General features: G+C 37.5%; 1 protein-coding gene across 3 annotated transcripts in view; it reads right to left on the reverse strand.

Moving 5' to 3' along the window:
• Window positions 1–247: 247 nt before the first annotated feature.
• EVA1C (eva-1 homolog C) overlaps window positions 248–19302 on the reverse strand; it is a 102189-nt gene continuing 83134 nt past the window's right edge. For all 3 annotated transcript variants that reach the window (XM_074214113.1, XM_074214111.1, XM_074214112.1), the window contains one exon: window positions 248–5159. In XM_074214113.1, the coding sequence (XP_074070214.1) occupies window positions 4789–5159 (371 nt within the window). In that variant the 3' untranslated portion in view covers window positions 248–4788. The remainder of the gene's footprint in view (window positions 5160–19302) is intronic.

Genomic DNA, 19302 nt, shown 5'->3' on the forward strand with positions numbered 1-19302 from the left:
TATCATTATTAGTAACTTTTAAAATTCCTCCTCTTTTTTCCTTTAAAAGATTACTGTGGGGGCAGCTAGGTGGCGCAGTGGATAAAGCACCAGCCTTGTAGTCAGGAGTACCTGGGTTCAAATCCAGTCTCAGACACTTAATAATTACCTAGCTGTGCGGCCACTGGCAAGCCACTTAATCCCGTTTGCCTTGCAAAAAACCTAAAAAAAAAAAAAAAAGATTACTGTGACATTTAGTTGTCAGCTTCTTGGATTCTTGTAAAACTCATGTCTAAGTGTGGACTCATTGCCTTATGTCTTCCGGTAAAATTCTATCTTCTGCAAAAACACCTTAATTCTATTAACCAATTAATAGATTTACTAATTAATATATAATACATTAAATATTATTGTAATATATATTAAAGTAGTAGATTTGTTAATAGAATTAATTTTATGCCTTTCCTCTATTAACTTCAATATATCTTGAGTGATTCTTTTTTTGTTCATAGTTGTCTTCATGTTGTTTCTTCCTTTAGATAGTGAGCTCCTTGAAGGGCAGGGTCTGTCTTTTGCATCCCCAGTGCTTAATACTATGTGTCTGGAACTCAGAAGGAGCTTAATAAATGCTTATTTACTGTCTTACAATTTTCTTTGCCATGTTTTAGATGGATCTCTGAGCTACAAAGGACACCTTGGCATGCTAATCACCCAACAGAGGGGTAAGTCTTGGCAGAAGGTGGAATTTCGAGTTTAAAATTCAGTGCTCATAGTGTAAGATTTCTGACTAGTGATAAGCTGCTTCTTTCAAGTGTTTGCAGCATCACTTCAAGCAACTTGACTATGTGACTGAAGAAAGTTCAGACCAATCTCTAAAAACTCTAGTCCTTTCTATCTCATCCAGGGCAGTATTATTTTATTATTTCTTCAGCAATTATTATATGAACAAAGGGGGTAATGTATTTTAGCAATATTCCTGCAACTTATCATTTTAAACTGAGGCCAGTTTTCTCTTCACCATACCAATCTCTCTCACTATACCAATGGTCTCTCATTTTTGCTCTTTTTTTTTTAAGGTTTTTGCAAGGCAAATGGGGTTAAGTGGCTTGCCAGTGGCCACACAGCTAGGTAATTATTAAGTGTCTGAGACTGGATTTGAACCCAGGTACGCCTGACTCCAGGGCTGGTGCTTTATCCACTATGCCACCTAGCCACCCCTCATTTTTGCTCTTACTGAAGACACTGGTTATTTTTGTTTTTCAAATTTGTACAACTTAGTAGGTTGGTTCAAATTGTTCAAAAAGATGCTCCTTAATACTATAGTGGCCTCAAAGGAGCAGTTATTTCTGGAGTTGTCCTTATGTCTATCCATAGCTTATACAATATGTTTTCCTATATGAACTTCACAAACCTAATACTACCATGGATAGATGCCTATGTTCATAATTAAAGGAATTACTAAATTAATTAAAGGAAATACTAAATTTCAGTTAAAGGCTAGTGAAAATAAAGCTGCAAGTTCACACATCCTCTGAAAACTATCCATGAGCTCTACATTAGGAACTTGTCCAAAAGAAGGTAAAACTATTAAATCCTAATACATTGGGTGTATTCTGGTGCATTCCCACTTAACTATACTTGAAAACACTGGGTTTTACAAAAAGAATTACCAACATTCAAACTAGACTTTCCACTGAAACCTATTTCTCACAAACATGGATTTAACAGAAGTTAAAACGCTGCTCCATCAAGTGCTGGCTTATGTCTTTGAGGCTTTATCAACAATTAGCTCAGAATCAAGCAGGTGGTCTCTTGTTGTGAAGGACCACATCAGTTGCATGAGGGATCATGCTGTGACTACCCTATCCCCTCTCCTTTGGGTATTTTCTCCCCCTGCCTTTGCATTGTGCCAGCTCCAACTCATTCAAATCTGTCTCTGTTGTTTTTCTTCTGGGCTTTCTGCCCACATAAACACATTCACGACAGGATGTTTAAAACCCTTTCATGACCAACAAAACCAAGCCTTTTTCTCTGATGCTAAATGAAATTCAAATATCACAAAATTTAAAGCATTGTCATTTCTAAACCAATGCTGACTGAGTTCTCATAATAGAGCTTCGAGGAGCAATAGGTACATCATCCAGATGCCTCTGCAGGGGGACTATAGGATTTTGATGATAAAAAGGAAATATGGGTTACAGTAAAGACTGCCATGGATGGTGGTGTTTCAACAATGGGATTTTTTCAGTGGGTAAGAAGAATACCATTTAATAAACACAATAACTGAGGGATAATCCTACAAATCTGGACCAGGAATCCCATCATCCCAATGAGATGCTAAGGATAAGAACTGGAAAGAAAGATAGATGATGGGAGTTGAAGATAAACTGTCACCTGCATCAGAACAGTGACAGATGGGCTCAACATTGCTTACAATGGAGAACAAACTGGGATTCAGAAAAAACTAGAAGGTGTTTAGCCAAGGGAAGCTGGGTGGTTAATAGATAGAGCATCGTTCCTGGAGTCAGGAAGTCTGAGGTCAAATCCAGCCTCACTTACTAGCTGTATGACCCTGGGCAAGTCAATGAATCCTGATTGCCTCCAAAAAAAAGTGTTATAGCTGCCCCTCCACTTTTCCCCATCTTATAACAAAGGAGTATCTTAGAATTGGATGAAAGGATTTTTAAATGGAAATATTAACTAAAAGTAGGATCCCTGGGATTTCATATAGTAGCATGCACTGCCTGCACCTCTTCCTCATCCCCTCTTCCACAGAAGCTAAGGTTGCACAGTTAGTCAGCTGTTATTTATTAAGAATCCGGAAGGTACTGTTTTTTCTAATTTTTGTTTTGTTTGGGTTTTTTTTTTTTGCAGTGTTAAAACTAAGTATAGAGGAACTGGATTTGCTGTAGGGTTTGGGCTTTCTACTAATTCTAAATAAAAGGGTTTTGAGGGGATGATTTTTAGACACACACAACTGTGGATACAGCATAAATTTCACCCACGACACCATGAATATGAACAGGCAGAATGTGTTTCTGCCAGCTTTCAGCCTCTATCAAATTAATGTTTGATTAGTTTTTTGCAGGCAGCATCAGGAGACACTGGTAGAGGAAGCAATATGGTGCCTTGGGAAAAGGACTGGATTGAGTGTCTGAGGATACTGGTTTGAATAATGACTCCTACTTTTGTGAATCCTTAACTACTCTGGGTCTTAATTTCCCCCATCAATAAAAAAAAATTCCCATCCTCCATAAGAGGATGTAGACCAGATGCTTATAAGACTTTCTAATATCAGCTTGACAGTCAAAGAAGCCTAGGGCAGATGCCTTGGCCTCAGGTCACACAACAGAGAGCTGGTGAGGTCTTTTCATCCCCTTGAGACCAGCTGCTGTGATAGATATGTGGGAAATACCAAATGTTTCCTTCTACCTGTCTGAGAAATGGTGCTTCACTCAGGCCCTCTAGAGCAGGAACTCCCCCTCTTCCATTTTCCCTCCACACTTAAACTGGAGTGATCATCTACCAGAACCTTCTCCTTGTTCCAGCAAATTTTATAATTAGGGAATAACAAAAGGAACTTTAGAACAGAGACCACCAATCTCATCAGTCTGATCTCTTCCTTTTTATATTTGAGCAAATAGACTTGCTGAGGTTATATATCAATTGTCACAGAGCTAGCTAAACTGGCCCATCACAGAATCATAGAAATGGAAAGGACTTCATAGGTTATCTGGTATATCCTAAAATTTAGACTTCTTCAGTCAACTAGCATTGTCAATTATCCATTATGTGTCAAGGTATTCTGCTAGTCCATGAGTAGTTAATGAAAAGAGAATTAGATGGTCCCCTCTAGGTGGTACAGTGGTTAGCACACTAGACCTGGGTTTGGGAAGACCTGAATTCACATTTGGTCTCAGATATTATTAACTGTGACCCTGAGCTATTCACTTAACCTGTGTCTGTCTCAGTTTCTTTATCTAAAAATGGGGATACCATTTTGTAGATAGGAGCATTGACACCCTCCCCCAGAGTTGTTCTGATAAAATGAAATAATTTGCAAAGCTGACAACACTTTATCAATTCATTATCACTATTTAAACACTGTATCTTAAACTATTATTAACTAATAGTAATTATGGATATGATTTATTATTATTATTATTATTATCATTATTATTATTATTATTAACCTCTTGTACACAAGGAGTCCTCTTACTTCTCCATCAACCCAGTACTGAAACCCAGGTCTCCTGACTCCTGGTGCAGAGCTCTTTGATCTTGCTTAATAGTCCATGACTCATCTCTGGTCATTGCTTATTCTGACCTTCTTTAATTGAGTTACTTCTCATTATTCCTGCTAGGATTATGGTAAGGACAATAACTTGATGTTCTGTTAAAAGAAGTACATGAGTTTTAAATAGAATTAGATGAAAGAGAATGATAAAATCTAATGTTGGCAAACACCTTATCTAAGTTTCTATTTATTGTCCTGGTTTCTTCATTGTCTTTTTAAGAGCAAGGATGTTTTGGGAGCTTCAGTATATAAGTAAGCACAATTAAGGAATACTTTTCCCTTTATCCTTTATTCTGGAATGTGCTTCATGGTACCAAATAATTAAAATCATTCCTTTTTATTATCATTTTTTCCCATTTCATTAATATTAGGTGTTGTTGCAAATCTGCCTTCACAGAAGGTACAAATGACAAACCTTAAAGGAAGATTTTGAAATCTCATAATTCTCATACTGATGATCCTCCCTCCACCCCTCATTGGAAAGGACATTCTCCTTGGTCCATGTTTGATTTTCAATAATACTGATCCATATTCCTTGGAGAAGAGGTTTCCAATCCACTATTCATCCATATCTCCTGAATGATCTGATCTCTTCGCTCTATCCTTTCTGCCACCTCAGCAGCTTCTGTGGAACTATAGACTGGATAAGGAGTCCGGAAAAATTCTGTCATTTCATCTGGAAAGTCTGAATCTGAAGAATCTTCCACTTCTTCATTCTCACTGTCCTCCTCTGCATTGTTGATTTCCGGCACTAAGAGTTTCTTCTGGTTTAGTTTCTTTAAGTCTTTGGTGCATGATACTCTGATCACCACTGCAAATAGTGTGATGACTAAACCAATGCAAACACTGGACACAAACAGAAGAGCCGCTCTTTCAGAGTGAGCTGAGGAGAGAAACATGAACAAAAAAAAAATTGATGAAGATCTTGGCCATTCAGAAAAAAATCATCTTAAGAAACAGCATCAATAATTTCAGTCATTAAAATGCATAGTTGCATATCTGTTTAAGTAATCCTAATCTAAACCTCTGACTTCAGAGATGAGAAAACAGAGATCCAGAGAAGTGAGGGAAATTGTACTGGGTCACACAGCTAACTAGTGGAAATCCTAAAACTATAATCCAGGTTTCTTAATTTTTACCTCTAGATCTTATTTTCTAGGAATTTTATTACAGAAGAACTGTATAACACAGAATTCTGATTCTATTTATTGCATATCTTCTGAGTGAGTTGATGATTTAAAAAATACAACACAATACACAAATAAAAATTTTGAAAACTGGTAATTTTTTCATTCTTGAGAGTCTTCTCAATGATATAAGCTGAATTTAGTAAAGTCTAAAACTGTCACATTCAAATCTTTGTTGTCAAGGTTTTTTTTATCAATCTCTCATTAGACTGACACATGTTTATTACTGTCAAAGTTGCCTCTAATGTTGTTGGGTAGTCAACTGGTCATGCCCATTTGGGGTTTTTAATGGCAAAGACACTGGAGTGGTTTGTCATTGCCTTCTCCAGCTCATTTTATAGATGAGAAATGGAGGCAAACAAGTTAACTGACTTGCCCAGCGCCACATAGCTAGTAAGTGTCTGAGGCTGGATTTGAATTCAGGTCCTCCTCAGAGCTGGCATTCTATCCACCTATTTCCCCCTTGCTTCTATTGGCATAATCTTAACCCTGTCACTGAGGCAGTGTGATACCTACTCTGGGATAATTTTCCCAACTCACAAAGTTGCATCTCCAGTGGCAGAATGGCAACCTTAGGATCTAGGGTACTCTTTGGGTGGCTATCCTACCACTGTGACAAGCTAATGAGTCCATATAAAGGCACTCCCCCTTAAAAAAATCAGCCAGTAAACACAATTAACTTTTAGAAAAGATATCTACTCAAATATCAATTTAGAAAAGTAGTTATAAAGCAGTTTCTCCTAAACCCTGGGATACCTTCTTCCACACATAGAATCCACATGAGGAAACAGGAGAACAAACAAATACAGTGGCATTAAGGTATCTATAGGCAGGGAAGTTCTGTGGACAAGGCAATTCACAACTTAGGAATGGTAGGTCTTGATACCCTTTCTTTCTCTGGGAATTCATCATGAAGTTCATTGTGTTTTTAGGGGGCTTTTTGCAAGGCAAATGGGGTTAAGTGGCTTGTCCAAGGCCACACATCTAGGTAATTATTAAGTGTCTGAAGCCAGATTTGAATTCAGGTACTCCTGACTCCAGGGCTGGTGCTCCATCCACTGCACCACCTAGTCGCCCCATGAAGTTCATTGTGAAGAGGGTACATTTGACATTGGTGATTGCCAAGTTGCTGCATTGCTGGGCTGGGCTAACTCCTTACAAAAGACAAAAATCTGTAATGTGTGAGGGGCTTAGTTGGGCTTGTGGCACTGGGGCTGACTGGATCAATATGCTGCTGAGGTCACTTGGCTGCTGAACTGGCACTTCATCCAGCTTGGTTGCTGCCATGATGGGACAGGAAGACAGTTCTGCCATCAGGGAGCTAAAAAAAAATAGGCAGGTTCTTCTGCTATTTGACTGCTACATTAGGCCTGGGAGGTCTAACCTTTTTAGGCAAATAATCCCAGAGAAGACTGGGTCATCAAGCTGGCACATTATCTTCCTTGTATTCACATCAAATAAATCAATTGTCCAAGGCTTATGAAGGGTTAGTTGCTACCAAACTAGGGAGGGAAGATTTCTTTGCTGCTATTGGGTTCTTCACAATATGCAGTATCTCTGTGGGATGAATTGATCCACTATAGGTCTTCTTCTGGGTCTTAATGGACAGCCATCTCCAGTGTGATACCCATTCTGAGCTAATTCCCTGAACTCAGAAAGCTGCATCTCCATGGACTGTGAGTTCAAATAAAGGCACTTCCCTTATAAATCAGTCAGGATATACATTTAGTTTTCAGAAAAGACCACAGCACAAGATGGAAGTAGCCCCCATCTTAGGATCTTGCAAAGAGAAGATTACATCTACATTGGATTACCAGGACACTAACACAGACACCAAAGATTGAAGGAGATGGTAGAATAATAACCACTGTTTATTCAAATCATCAGTGGTGCTGACGGAAGGAGAGAACTGACCCAGAACTGAGGACAAAAATGTTTAAAACAAAGATGACAAACTTTACCCAAGTAATGAACTTTCTGAAAATTAAAACAAAGCAAACAGAGCTCAATGTTTTCATGAGACAATCACAAATATTGGAAAGACAATGTGATTGGAAAAAAATAGCAGAAAAAAGGTATCTACATCAAAATAAATGATCGGGGGGGAAGGTCAAAATAAGTTAAGAATCATCATATTCTCTGAAAACTGTTACTAAATTAAAATTTGGACCTCACATTTTGAAAAATCCTGTAAGAAAACTGCTTATGCTATCAGAACCATAGAAAAATGAAAAAGAAGATTTCATTAATCACTTCTTCAAAGAAAATTCACTGAAAAATACTCAAGAATGTCACAGTCAATATCTAAGTTAAATATATTATAAACAGTCAAAAAAAGAATTTCAGAATGAACAAGACTTGCCAGCTACAACTACAATGAAAAGAAAATCTTAGAACTGATATTCTAAAACACAAGATAAAGACTTAGAAAAATTACAATATAAGTTGAAAAATAAATATAATCCCTACATGGAGAAAAAATGAATCAGAACTTTCAAATTCTGCTGATGAAAGAGCAGAACTGAATAAAAATGCTAAAAAGCAATGGAAGGATTCAAGAGATGCCTGGGAAGATCATAATATTTAAGTAATTAAATTAAGTAATTAAAAGAGACTAAACTATGATTACAATCTGCTAGGGGAAAGAAGACAAGTGTTCCTGAATAATGATAATGTTTTCAAGTGGCGCAGAGTTATTTACACAAGAAAAAAATAGAGCCAGGGTATGGTAATGTTATTTTTTTTTTTTTTTGGCTTTAAGAGAAGAAATAAAAGAGAGAGAAAGGTAAATGGTAAGGAAGAATTTAAAGAAATAGGTATACAAAGAAAAAAAGGTAGAGGAAAGAGCATCACCCAAAGCTTATTCTTATCTGAACCAAACAAAAGAGATTTGAACAAAAGAAATTTCCTACAAACATATGTGCACACCCACACACCACTATCTGGTACTAAAAAAAATAAACTGAGCAGATAGACAGATAACAACAAAGAGCTAAGAGAGAGTGTAGAATAAAAGGAATAGTCACAAACAAAACAAATTCCAACTTCTCAGAATTGATCACAAAGGCTGGATTAGGTTGGGGTGGGGGGTAAGATCCAGGCATCTGTGTCTGGGTTTGGTGAAGAGAGAGGCAGCTAGATGGCACAGTGGATAGAGCACTGCCCTTGGAGTCAGAAGGATGGGAGTTCAAATCCAAATTTGGACACTTGCTACTTACTAGCTGTGTGACCTTAGGCAAGTCTCTTAACCCTGATTACCTTGCATCCAGGGCCAACTCTTGATTCATATCTGGCCACTGGACCCATATGGTTCCTGAGGAGAAAGTGAGGCTGGTGACTTAGCCCAGCAGCCCGTCACTCAAATCCAATTCATGCACTTTTCATGACATCACCTCCCTGATGTGGTCTTCTTTGAGAAAGAAGGACAAACATCAGTGGATGAAGAGAAGGGAAAACAATGTAGGAAGACATGACTTTATTTATAGCTGACTAGTGTTTATCAGGTTCTTTCTATTTCCATGTAAAGAGGAGAGCAGGAAGAGGGAAAGATGAAAAAGAATAAGGGAGAAAGTACCTATAGATAAATATGCAATTAGCAATTATAGTAGTGAATGTGACTGGGAGGGATTTACCAATAAAACAGTTAAGTGTAGTAGAACAGATTAGAAAGCAAAATCTACTTCTGGGAATAGCCCCAGGACACCTGGGTCCCTAGGAACACAGGCTCCTAGCAGCAGAAGCAGTTTCCTGGCCTGCCAACATGCAGAACTTGGAAGATCAGCAGGGAAACTTCTGCCAGAGGAAGCATGAAGCCCAGGCCAGCATGGCCCTCTTCAGTGCAGCCACAGCCCTTGGTGCAGCCCAGATCCCAGGAAGTGGAAGCAGGCACACAGAGCTGCCAAGCAAAGCCCTGCATCAGCTGCCCCCTGAGCACTCAGCCCATGGAAGGTAAAGGGTAGGGGGACAGGACTCTGGGGCTTTGACCATATTCAGACCCTGGTCACAGTCTGGGACCCCCTCACCATTGCCCTGGGGCAAGGGGAGTGCTTATGGCCATCCACAGACAGGAGAGTGGTTAGAGCCTCTCCCAAAGCCTTGAAGGAACTGGGGTCCTTGCAGGGGGTGTCAGGAAGCACCCCAAAACCAGGGCACATACTGGGGAAATGAGTAAACAGAAAAAAAAGGGAACCTGTGCAGAGACAATTATTTTGGTCCCATGGGGGATCAAAATACACTCAGAAGATAAGAAAGTTCAAGCTTCTGCATCTAAAGACACCAAGAAATAGAGAAGTTGGTCTCAGGCTATGACAAAGCTCAAAAAAGATTTTGAAAATCAAGTAAGGGAGGTAGAGGAAAAATTAGAAAGATAAATGAAAGAGATGCAGGAAAAACATGAAAATCAAGTCAGCAACTTGTCAAGGTGATCCCAAAAAATACTGAAGAAAATAACATGTTAAAAACCAGTTTATGTCAAATGGATAAAACAATCCAAAAAGTTAATGAGAAGAATGCCTTAAAAAGCAGAATTGGCCAGATGGAAAAGGAGATACAAAAGCTCTCTGAGGAAAATAAATCCTTCAAATATAGAATGAAGGTAAAGGAAACTGCTGACTTTGTGAGGAATCAAGACACAGTACTTCAACATCAAAAGAATGAAAAACTAGAAGAAAATGTGAAATAGCTCATTGAAAAAATAACTGATCTGGAAAACAGATCCAGAAAAAACAATGTAAAAATTATTGAGCTACATGAAAGTCATGATCAGGAAAAGAGCCTTGGCTTCATTTATATGTTAGGTTTTTACAAGGCAATGGGGTTAAGTGGCTTGCCCAAGGCCACACAGCTAGGTAATGATTAAGTGTCTGAGGCTGGATTTGAACTCAGTCCTCCTGACTCCAGGGCCAGTGCTCTATCCACTGAGCCACCTAGCTGCCTGCTATGATTTCAATTTTAAAGGATTTCTACAGGAAAATTGCCCTGATATCCTAGAAGCAGAGGGCAAAATAGAAATTAAGAGAATCCACCGATCTCAAACAATTCAAATATCGTGGAGCTGCTGTTAGAATCACACAGGACTTAGCAGCATCTACATTAAGGGCTTGTAGGACTTGAAATTTAATATTCTGGAAGGTAAAAGAACTTGGAATGCAACTGAGAATCAACTACCCAGCAAAACTGAACATCTTTTTCCAGGGGAAAAGATGGACTTTCAATGAAACAGGGGAATTTCAAATGTTCCTGTTGAAAGGACCAGAGCTTGAACTGAAAGTTTGACCTTCAAGTATAGGACTCAGGTGAAGCATAGAGAGGGTGGATGGGAAGGGTTAATTATGAGGGATTTAATGACGTTGAACTTCATATATTCCTGCATGGGAAGATGATACTGATAATATTCATATGAACCTTCTCATTTATTAGAGCAGTTGGAAGAAGCACATGTAGACAAGGTACAGAGAGAGCTGAATTTGAATATTGTAAAAATGGAGTCAATGGTGAGAAAGGAATGTACTGGGAGAAAGGGAAAGGAGAAGTGGAATAGGCTAAGATATTTCATGTAAAAGAATCAAAAAATTGCTTTTTGCAAAGGTATGGAAGGTGGGAAGGTGAGGGGGAATAAGGGAATCTTCATTTTCATAGGAAATGACTCAGAGAGAAAACAGCATACACACTCAATAGGGTATAGAAATCTAGAAGAAAAAGGAGAAAAAGGGGACTGGGGAGGGGAGGGGGGATGTGGGTGATAGAGGAGAAGGTAGATCATAGGAGAGGATAGTCAGATATAACACATTTTCTTTTTTACTTTTTTGCAAGGTGGTAGGATTGGGTGGTAAATCTGGGACCAAGGGACTGGGTGGTTGCTGGGTCTCTGGGGTGGGATGTAGGCTTGGGGCCTCTTGACCCCAGGGCTGGTGTTCTGTCCACTGCACCACTCGGCTGCCCCACATTTTTGAAGAGGGACAGAATGAAAGGAGGGAGAAAATATAATAAATGGTAGTGGGGAGGAATGGATGGAGGGAATTGCAATCAAGAACACCAACTGTGGAAAAATATGGAAATAACTTTTCTAATGGATTTATGATAAAGATGAGATCTACCCCAGAGACAGAACTGATGGTATCAGAATACAGACTGAAGCACATTTTTTCCTTCTTTCCTTCACTTTATTTCTCATGAGGTTTTATAGTTTTATGGGGGTTAGGGGGATTATGTTTATTCTTACAACAAGAATATTTTAGTAATGTGTAAATAAATAAATAAAGACAATAAATGTAAAAAAATTTTTTTAAAATAAATCAGAATCGAACAATATGTTGTTTTCAAGAAACATACATGCAACACTAATATTCCCAAAGAATTAAAATAAGGGTTTGGAGTAGAGGTAAATATATATATATATATATCTCATGATCACAGAAAAAAATTTAAAATGGATATAATTAAAAGAGATAATCAAGAAAATCTCACCATTCATAAAACATTCAATAAATGAACTGGAAATAAAGAAAATTATTAGAAAGTATTTTGCCTCCTCATGGAGCAAAATAATTTAAATGAAGTGGATAAATATTTGTAAAAATATATAATGTCCAGATTATAAAAATTTTGTCAAAAATTCAAAGAATATAGTAAGAAATGACAAAAGAGACATTTTCAAAGAGAAAGGTCTTACATCCATGGATACAGAGTTAATAATCAGGAGAATAATCAGGAGAACAATTTATACAGTTACTATAACATTTTTTTTTAGGTTTTTTGCAAGGCAAATGGGGTTAAGTGGCTTGCCCAAGGCCACACAGCTAGGTAATTATTAAGCGTCTGAGACCGGATTTGAACCCAGGTACTCCTGACTCCAGGGCCGGTGCTCTATCCACTGTGCCACCTAGCTGCCCCCTACTATAACATTTCAAAGGAAGATAATCAAAAGACCTAAAGAATACTTTTTTAAATGGTCAGAAGTTGGCCATTAATCATTAAAAATCACTCAGCTGATATCCTCAACTTAAAGAGAAAATGGACAGTGCTGGGAATACCTCCTAGAATGATTAGCTACCTAATTCACATCTGAAACAATTGCTTCTATAGCCAGCAAGGCCAATATTTTTTAAGTACTTTATTTACTCTGATCTTTCTTAAAATAATCTTCACCTACTGGACAATTATCAATATTTCTTCTCCATACCAGTACGTTATTATTTTAAATACTTTGGCTATAAGGAGGGTACTATCTATTTGGTAAAAATATACTTACTAGTTTATAATCATGAATGAATGACTTAAAATGCATCAGCAACCTTATCTGGTTTTCTACGGCTTATGAAGCCTTCCCACCAAATTAGACAGAAGTGGTACATACAGAAGTCTCTCAGAAGAAGTATAAATTGTGCAGAACCTTGTTCTGATAAGTCATGGACAATGGGTGCAAACTAGTAGTGTCAACTCAATTATCTATAGCAGTGAAAGCAAGTATACACACACTTACCTGTATTTATATTTAGTTTTCCAATATGTTATTAAGTTTCTATTTTAGGAGATGGGTCACATGACCAACAAGATGAAGGATTAGATATTTTCTCCAATCCTCACAACTTCTTCATCACCTCCAAAATAAGAATTACCAAAACAAAAACAAACCCACCAAGAGCTCTAATGAGGTAACAATCCAATGAATGAGCAGCAGATTTGACAACCTTAAATAGAAGTAGGCTAGTATGTGTTTAACAACCAGCTTGGGAGAGAAAAGGAAGGGAATGCATTCCTAAAAGATTTACTTTTGTTTTTTCAAGGCAATGGGGTTAAGTGACTTGCCCAAGGACACACAGCTATGTATTAAGTGTCTGAGGCCCAATTTGAACTCAGGCCCTCCTGACTCCAGGGCTGGTACTCTATCTACTGTGCCACCTTTCTTCCCCCATAACAGAATTTTAACAAGTATTATTAACATTTTTCCATCACTTCCCTGATGATCAATAAAACAATAAATCAAGCCCAGATTTTGTAGTTCTTTGGATTTCTAAGAGGTAGATAATACTGAAAAATTTAACCATTATTGGAAGCCAGTATAAACTGGGTCCAGTACATCACAAGAGAGGGATCATTAAGAGATTTTTTTCTGAAAGTAAAAGGGAGACAAATGTGTATTAAAACTCTTAACATTCTGAAAATAGGGGAACTGATTTTTTTTGTGCAACTAAATTGAAGAAAGGAGAGGATGCATAAAAGCAGGGAGAGGAGGAAGAAAAGTGGGGGATGTGAGATGTATACTAATCACATCAATGGTAAACAAATGAAGGGAAAATAATGTTTGTAGTTCTTTCAAGAAGAGGGGCTATGGGAGAATGTCTGAGATGGCAAAGGGAAGTATTGAAACAGAGATATAAAGGTGGAGGAGATCGAAATTCAAAAGAAGGAGGAGGTCCCACAGAAGAATGCTCCCATGGAGTGGGAGAAAAATATTCTATAATGGAAGATGGGCTCTTACAATGGGTTGTAATCTACAGAGATTTTGTGCTTAGAGAGAGCATTATATCTATGAGGTTGTGCCTCCATGGACAGTGTCTTATTTCAGGAAAAGGGTAAGAGAATTCCTAAGGGGCCAGCTGACATCCAGAAGAGTGGGAGAAAGGAGATTATCATGAATTGTACAATCAGGGACACAGGAAAATTTCCCCCATGGAGCAATATTCCTATTACTCTCTAATTCTTCCAAGAATTGTTATCTTTAGGAAAAAGGCAAAAAAATGAGGAAAGAGGCTAAGATCTACAAAATAACACCATAGAAATAATTTAAAAGATGTGGCTTAATTCCATGAAAAACAAGGAAACAAAAGAAAAAACAAATAAGCATGAAGACCTTGAATCAAAGAATAACAAACTAGGATAAATAGAAAAAGAATTAAGTAAAGAATGAGACAAAAAAAATCATCTTTAAAAGAAAAAGATGCCCAAAATTTAAAAACTAACAAAAATTGAAGGGGAGGAGGGGGATTTTACTTTATGTTTTAACTGAGAGGAGGAAAAAAAGAAGGAAAAACTTAGATAATTAGATAAAAGGAAGAAAGAAAAAAGAATGAATGTTAAGCAAAATTCCAAAACTGGGAAAAGGGATGACAAATAGGAGGGATGTAGAATTTTCAGGGTAAAAGGAAAATTCTGTGGGAACAGGATTGCCTTTAAGTAGATTAAAGGAAAAAAAAGGATAAAGTAATTCTGTTCATAGAGGAAGCAGAACAACAATACTCTCTGGCCCCAAAAATATTCTAATTCAAGAAATTATATTTGAGAATCGATATGTCTAGTATCTGAGGAATTCATACAAAATATAGTAACATGATAAAGAAGGATTGAGGAAAAGCAGAAAAACTAATATCCTCACCTGAATCCAATCAATTATTGCTGGCAAACCCCACTGTGCAAGGGACAGAAAGTATGGTTTCTTCTATGGTTTCAATTCTAGAAGTGTTTACCTATCTTACCTCAAACCCTCCAAATGAAAAATGTTTTGTAGCTATATTTAGGTTTCCAAAAAGCATCCCTACAGCCTGTATGAAGAATAAATGGAAAGAGCTAATGATCTAAAATAAAAAAATCAAATAATAAAGTTGAATAGGTGCTGTCAGAATATGAATAAAAGATGTTTTTCTGAAGATAAGCTTCCATAAAGGTTCATTGATTTTTTTTTAAAAACTGTTATTTAGAGTTAGACTGAAGAAAGTGTCATCCAGTAGTTATTGAAGGTTACAGGGAGTTTTAAGTAATTCTTCATTGCTTTTCAACTCGTTTACTGAATTTGCAAGTAACTCCCCTTTCAAAGGCTTTTCCTTTACCTTATTTTTTATATAACTTTAATCTAACATGATATCCAGGAATAAAAATGTGTTTACTGACCAAATGTCAACTCAAACTATTTTGAAAATGCTGCTCTTCATTCACCAAGAAAAGAACTTGAAAGATGATTTAAATAGCTAAAGGAAAGGGCAGTTTTAAAAACATTTCTCTCTCTCTCTCTCTCTCTCTCTCTCTCTCTCTCTCTCTCTCTCTCTCTCTCTCTCTCTCTTCTTGGTCATGCTAACTTGTTCCAGGAAGCAATAATCTTTATTAAAGGTCATTGAATGGAATAAATGCCTCTCATGTGGGGCGGTGGCTCTTCTATTTTCTAGGGAACTGTACAGTCTTTTAGACTGGGCAGGGCAATGTCTGTCTTCACTCATCCTATTTACTTGGGTTATCTTCAGCCCAAGTCCTCATTGCTTGTCTTCATTTTTTTTCATGGTTTCAACATTTTATTGTCTTCTTCCTCCATCTTCTGTCATAATACATATGAGAGCCAGCTGTCCAATTCTCAAAGTCCCTCCCAATCCCTCCCAAGAACTAACCCTGAATTTGCCACATTCTTCTGAATTTATGAACTCTGGTTCAGAATATCCAGACCTTTCAATAAAGCCCCAACGTTTCTGGCAGGAGTAATTGAAAGATCTCTTATGAGTTATTTTCCAACTTATTCTCACTTGCAGGTGGGAGTCTCCAGAGAGTGGCTGCTATTCTGAATTCTATCCTCTGTGTGAAACTTCCTTTCAAAGAGGACCAATGACATGATCAGAGATGTCTTAACTTTCATGTGAATTGGGCTCAAATAAGACGGAGTTGCAAAAAAGTCGTCAAACTCACTCTCTCTTCCAGAATTACTGAAATCCAATGGCAAAACAAAAGTTAAGACATTCCAAAGGATACAATGAATAGCCTTGCTGTCTTTGATGTTTGACCAAACTCTAAGTGCTCCACAGTCTCTCCTTCAACCACTTTCATGGTCCTTGGAAACTAGTTCTCATCTGCCCATTCTGCTGAGGGAAGTCCCTCACAAAGTTGGGGTAGATATCCCCCTAACTCACTGATGGGTTTCAGGCCTGTCAACTACCCCCCCAATCTGGGTTAGCCTATCTGCCAAGACAGTTTTCTCAGGGTGTGGCTACCGCACATGCTACAGCTTCTTGGAGCCACAGGTGAGAGTTGGGTGAAGGTGGATAAAAAAGAAGGATAAGCAGCCCTTGTTACCTTGTCATGATTTTCTTCTTTCTCAGTCCATTAATTAACAAACATTTATTAAAAGCAAATAATATATTCTAGGCACTATGCTAAACACTTATGATATAAGGAAAGATTAAAAAAAACCTTTCCCTTTCCTCAAGGAGCTTTCATTTTCTTGGTTGCTACTCCTAGCCCCAACCAATGTACTACCCAAGAACAATTATACAATTGAATTAATAAATTTTTATTAAAAGTCATTACTCAAATAGTATACAAAACAAGAGAATTACAAAAATGATTCCCCTAAACCTGAGGCACAATTTCCCCCACACAAACAATGCCACACAACCCAGAAGTCATTTCTCTCTTCTTAGAATCCAAAGGAATTTCTGTTTCAGGGGAGGGTCTTAGCTAGGTGGGTAGGTCTGAACTACCATGGTCTCCCTTCTTATCCCCAGAGTTGGCAATCTTCTCTATTCTCTATAGACTACCTCTATTTCCACTTCTGTCTTTGGGTGTGTGTCTCTGCTCTTTGTTGTACATGCCATCTCTTACTACTACACCAATTCCCAAAACTATGGTGGAAGGCAGGGGAGATTATATATACACCTCATAGATATATCCTATTTACACATTCAACTTCATGATGTGTGATTACAATCTGAGGTAGGGAGGAAAATTCTGCCCCTTATATAATAAACCACATTTCTTTAATAACAATTTGCATTTGTAAAGTACTAGGTATTTGAAATTTATGAAGTGTTTTCCTAATAAGTAGCTTGTGATGCAAGTTGTACAAAAATTATATTACCCCATCTTGCAGTTGAGAAAAGTTAGATGATTTGTCAATGTTTATATCACTCATAGATGTTGGACTTGGGCCTTGAACCCAGGTCTTTGGAATCTAACACCAGGACTCCTTCCAATCCTAGCAGGAGGAAGTTCTACTTCAAACAATAAAAATGTCTGACTGAGGAAGTTATGAAACAGACTAATTACATATTATTTCCTTGGTGGCAGGTTTTTTTTAAATTAAACCCATTTATAAAGAGGTAGAAATATGGTCCCTGAGGATCGGTGTATAAACCATACCTTCCCTCTCATACAACAGGGCACTTAGACACAGAAAAGTAAGCAAAGTTTCAAGGTCACTAAGATATTCAGTGACCCTGACCACCCTAATACAATCTCTCTCCCTCTCCCTCCTTCCCCCCCAGTCCTTCCCCCCTCCTCTCTCTCTCTCTCTCTCTCTCTCTCTCTCTCTCTCACACACACACACACACACACACACACACACACACACACACACACACACCCCTCCTCCTCTTCCTCCTCTTCTCTTTCCTTCACCGCTCTCTGATATGATCTCTATGTTTGATTGGACATTAAAAAATATAAATGTGAAATCAAGTAAATGCCCTTCAATTGGGGAATGGCTTAGCAAACTGTGGTATATGTATGTCATGGAACACTATTGTTCTTCTAGAAACCAAGAGAGATGGGAATTCAGGGAAGCCTGGAGGGATTTGCATGAACTGATACTGAGTGAGATGAGCAGAACCAGAAGAACACTGAACACCCTAAGAGCAACTGGGGGTGATGATCAACCTTGATGGACTCAATCATTCCATCAGTGCAACAATCAGGGACAGTTTTGGGCTGTCTACAAAGGAGAATACCATCTATATCCAGAGAAAGAACTGTGGAGTTTGAACAAAGTTCAAGGACTATTCCCTTTAATTTAGGAAAAAACTGATATCCTATTGTCTGATCTTGTTATCTCTTATACTTTATGTTTCTTCCTTAAGGATATGATTTCTCTCTCATCACACTCAATTTTGATCAATGGATAACATGGAAACAATGTAAAGACTGACAAATTGCCTTCTGTGGGGGTGGGGGGAAGGAAGTAAGATTAGGGGAAAATTTTTAAAACTCTAAATAAAATCTTTAATGAAAAAAATATATATTTATATATAAAATGTGCCTTGCTCACTAAGGAAAATTTTCTTGCACCACAACATCCAATAATTTTGTGGAGAATTTTAGAACTATAAATAGCATACAAGAAGGCCACCTTAGATATTACATTATTCCATACCAAGTTTTTAAAAAAAAGTGTTGTTTTTTTATTTACATTATCTACTTAGAAGATTTCAATTGTGCCTTTCACTAAGGATAATGTAGAGTAGTCATAGCTGGGAAATTTTGCAACCATACTACTACACAAACAGCACCTAGGGGATGTTGCACAAAGACCCTCAATTAAGGGCTATGAAGGATGGACTAGAACAATGGAATCACTTACCTCAGTCTACTACCTAATTATCTTATTTTAATTAATTTTAACTAGTTATCCTTACAAATTTTGTTCTAATTGCTATTCTTTTTTTTCTGAAGGATTTCGAATTCAACATCCTTGAGCAAAGCCCCAACAACCTTATCCTCATTATGGCTCTAACGATGAGGAACTTTGAAATTTTAGGAACAACAATAATAGTATTTCTATATGATTATGGTAAGTAAGTAATCTTGAAAATTATCAGGAAGAGAGGGAATGGCAAAATTTGGAGCTGGAGTGAGAAGAGAAAATTCATAGAGGGTAAAATAATAATGCAAAATTTCTTATTCAAATATATGACACTGAGAGAATCTCAGAAGTTTAAGATTAGTTGCAAAATTTCCCAAAATATTGGGTCAGCTAGGTGTTACAGTGGAGCCAGAAAGACCTCAATTCAAATCCAGCCTCAGACATGTGACCTTGGACAAGTCACTCAACCTCATTGCTTAAATAAATACAATTTAAAAATATTTCCT

Source organism: Macrotis lagotis, chromosome 1, assembly GCF_037893015.1.
Source record: "Macrotis lagotis isolate mMagLag1 chromosome 1, bilby.v1.9.chrom.fasta, whole genome shotgun sequence".
NCBI lineage: Eukaryota > Metazoa > Chordata > Mammalia > Peramelemorphia > Peramelidae > Macrotis > Macrotis lagotis.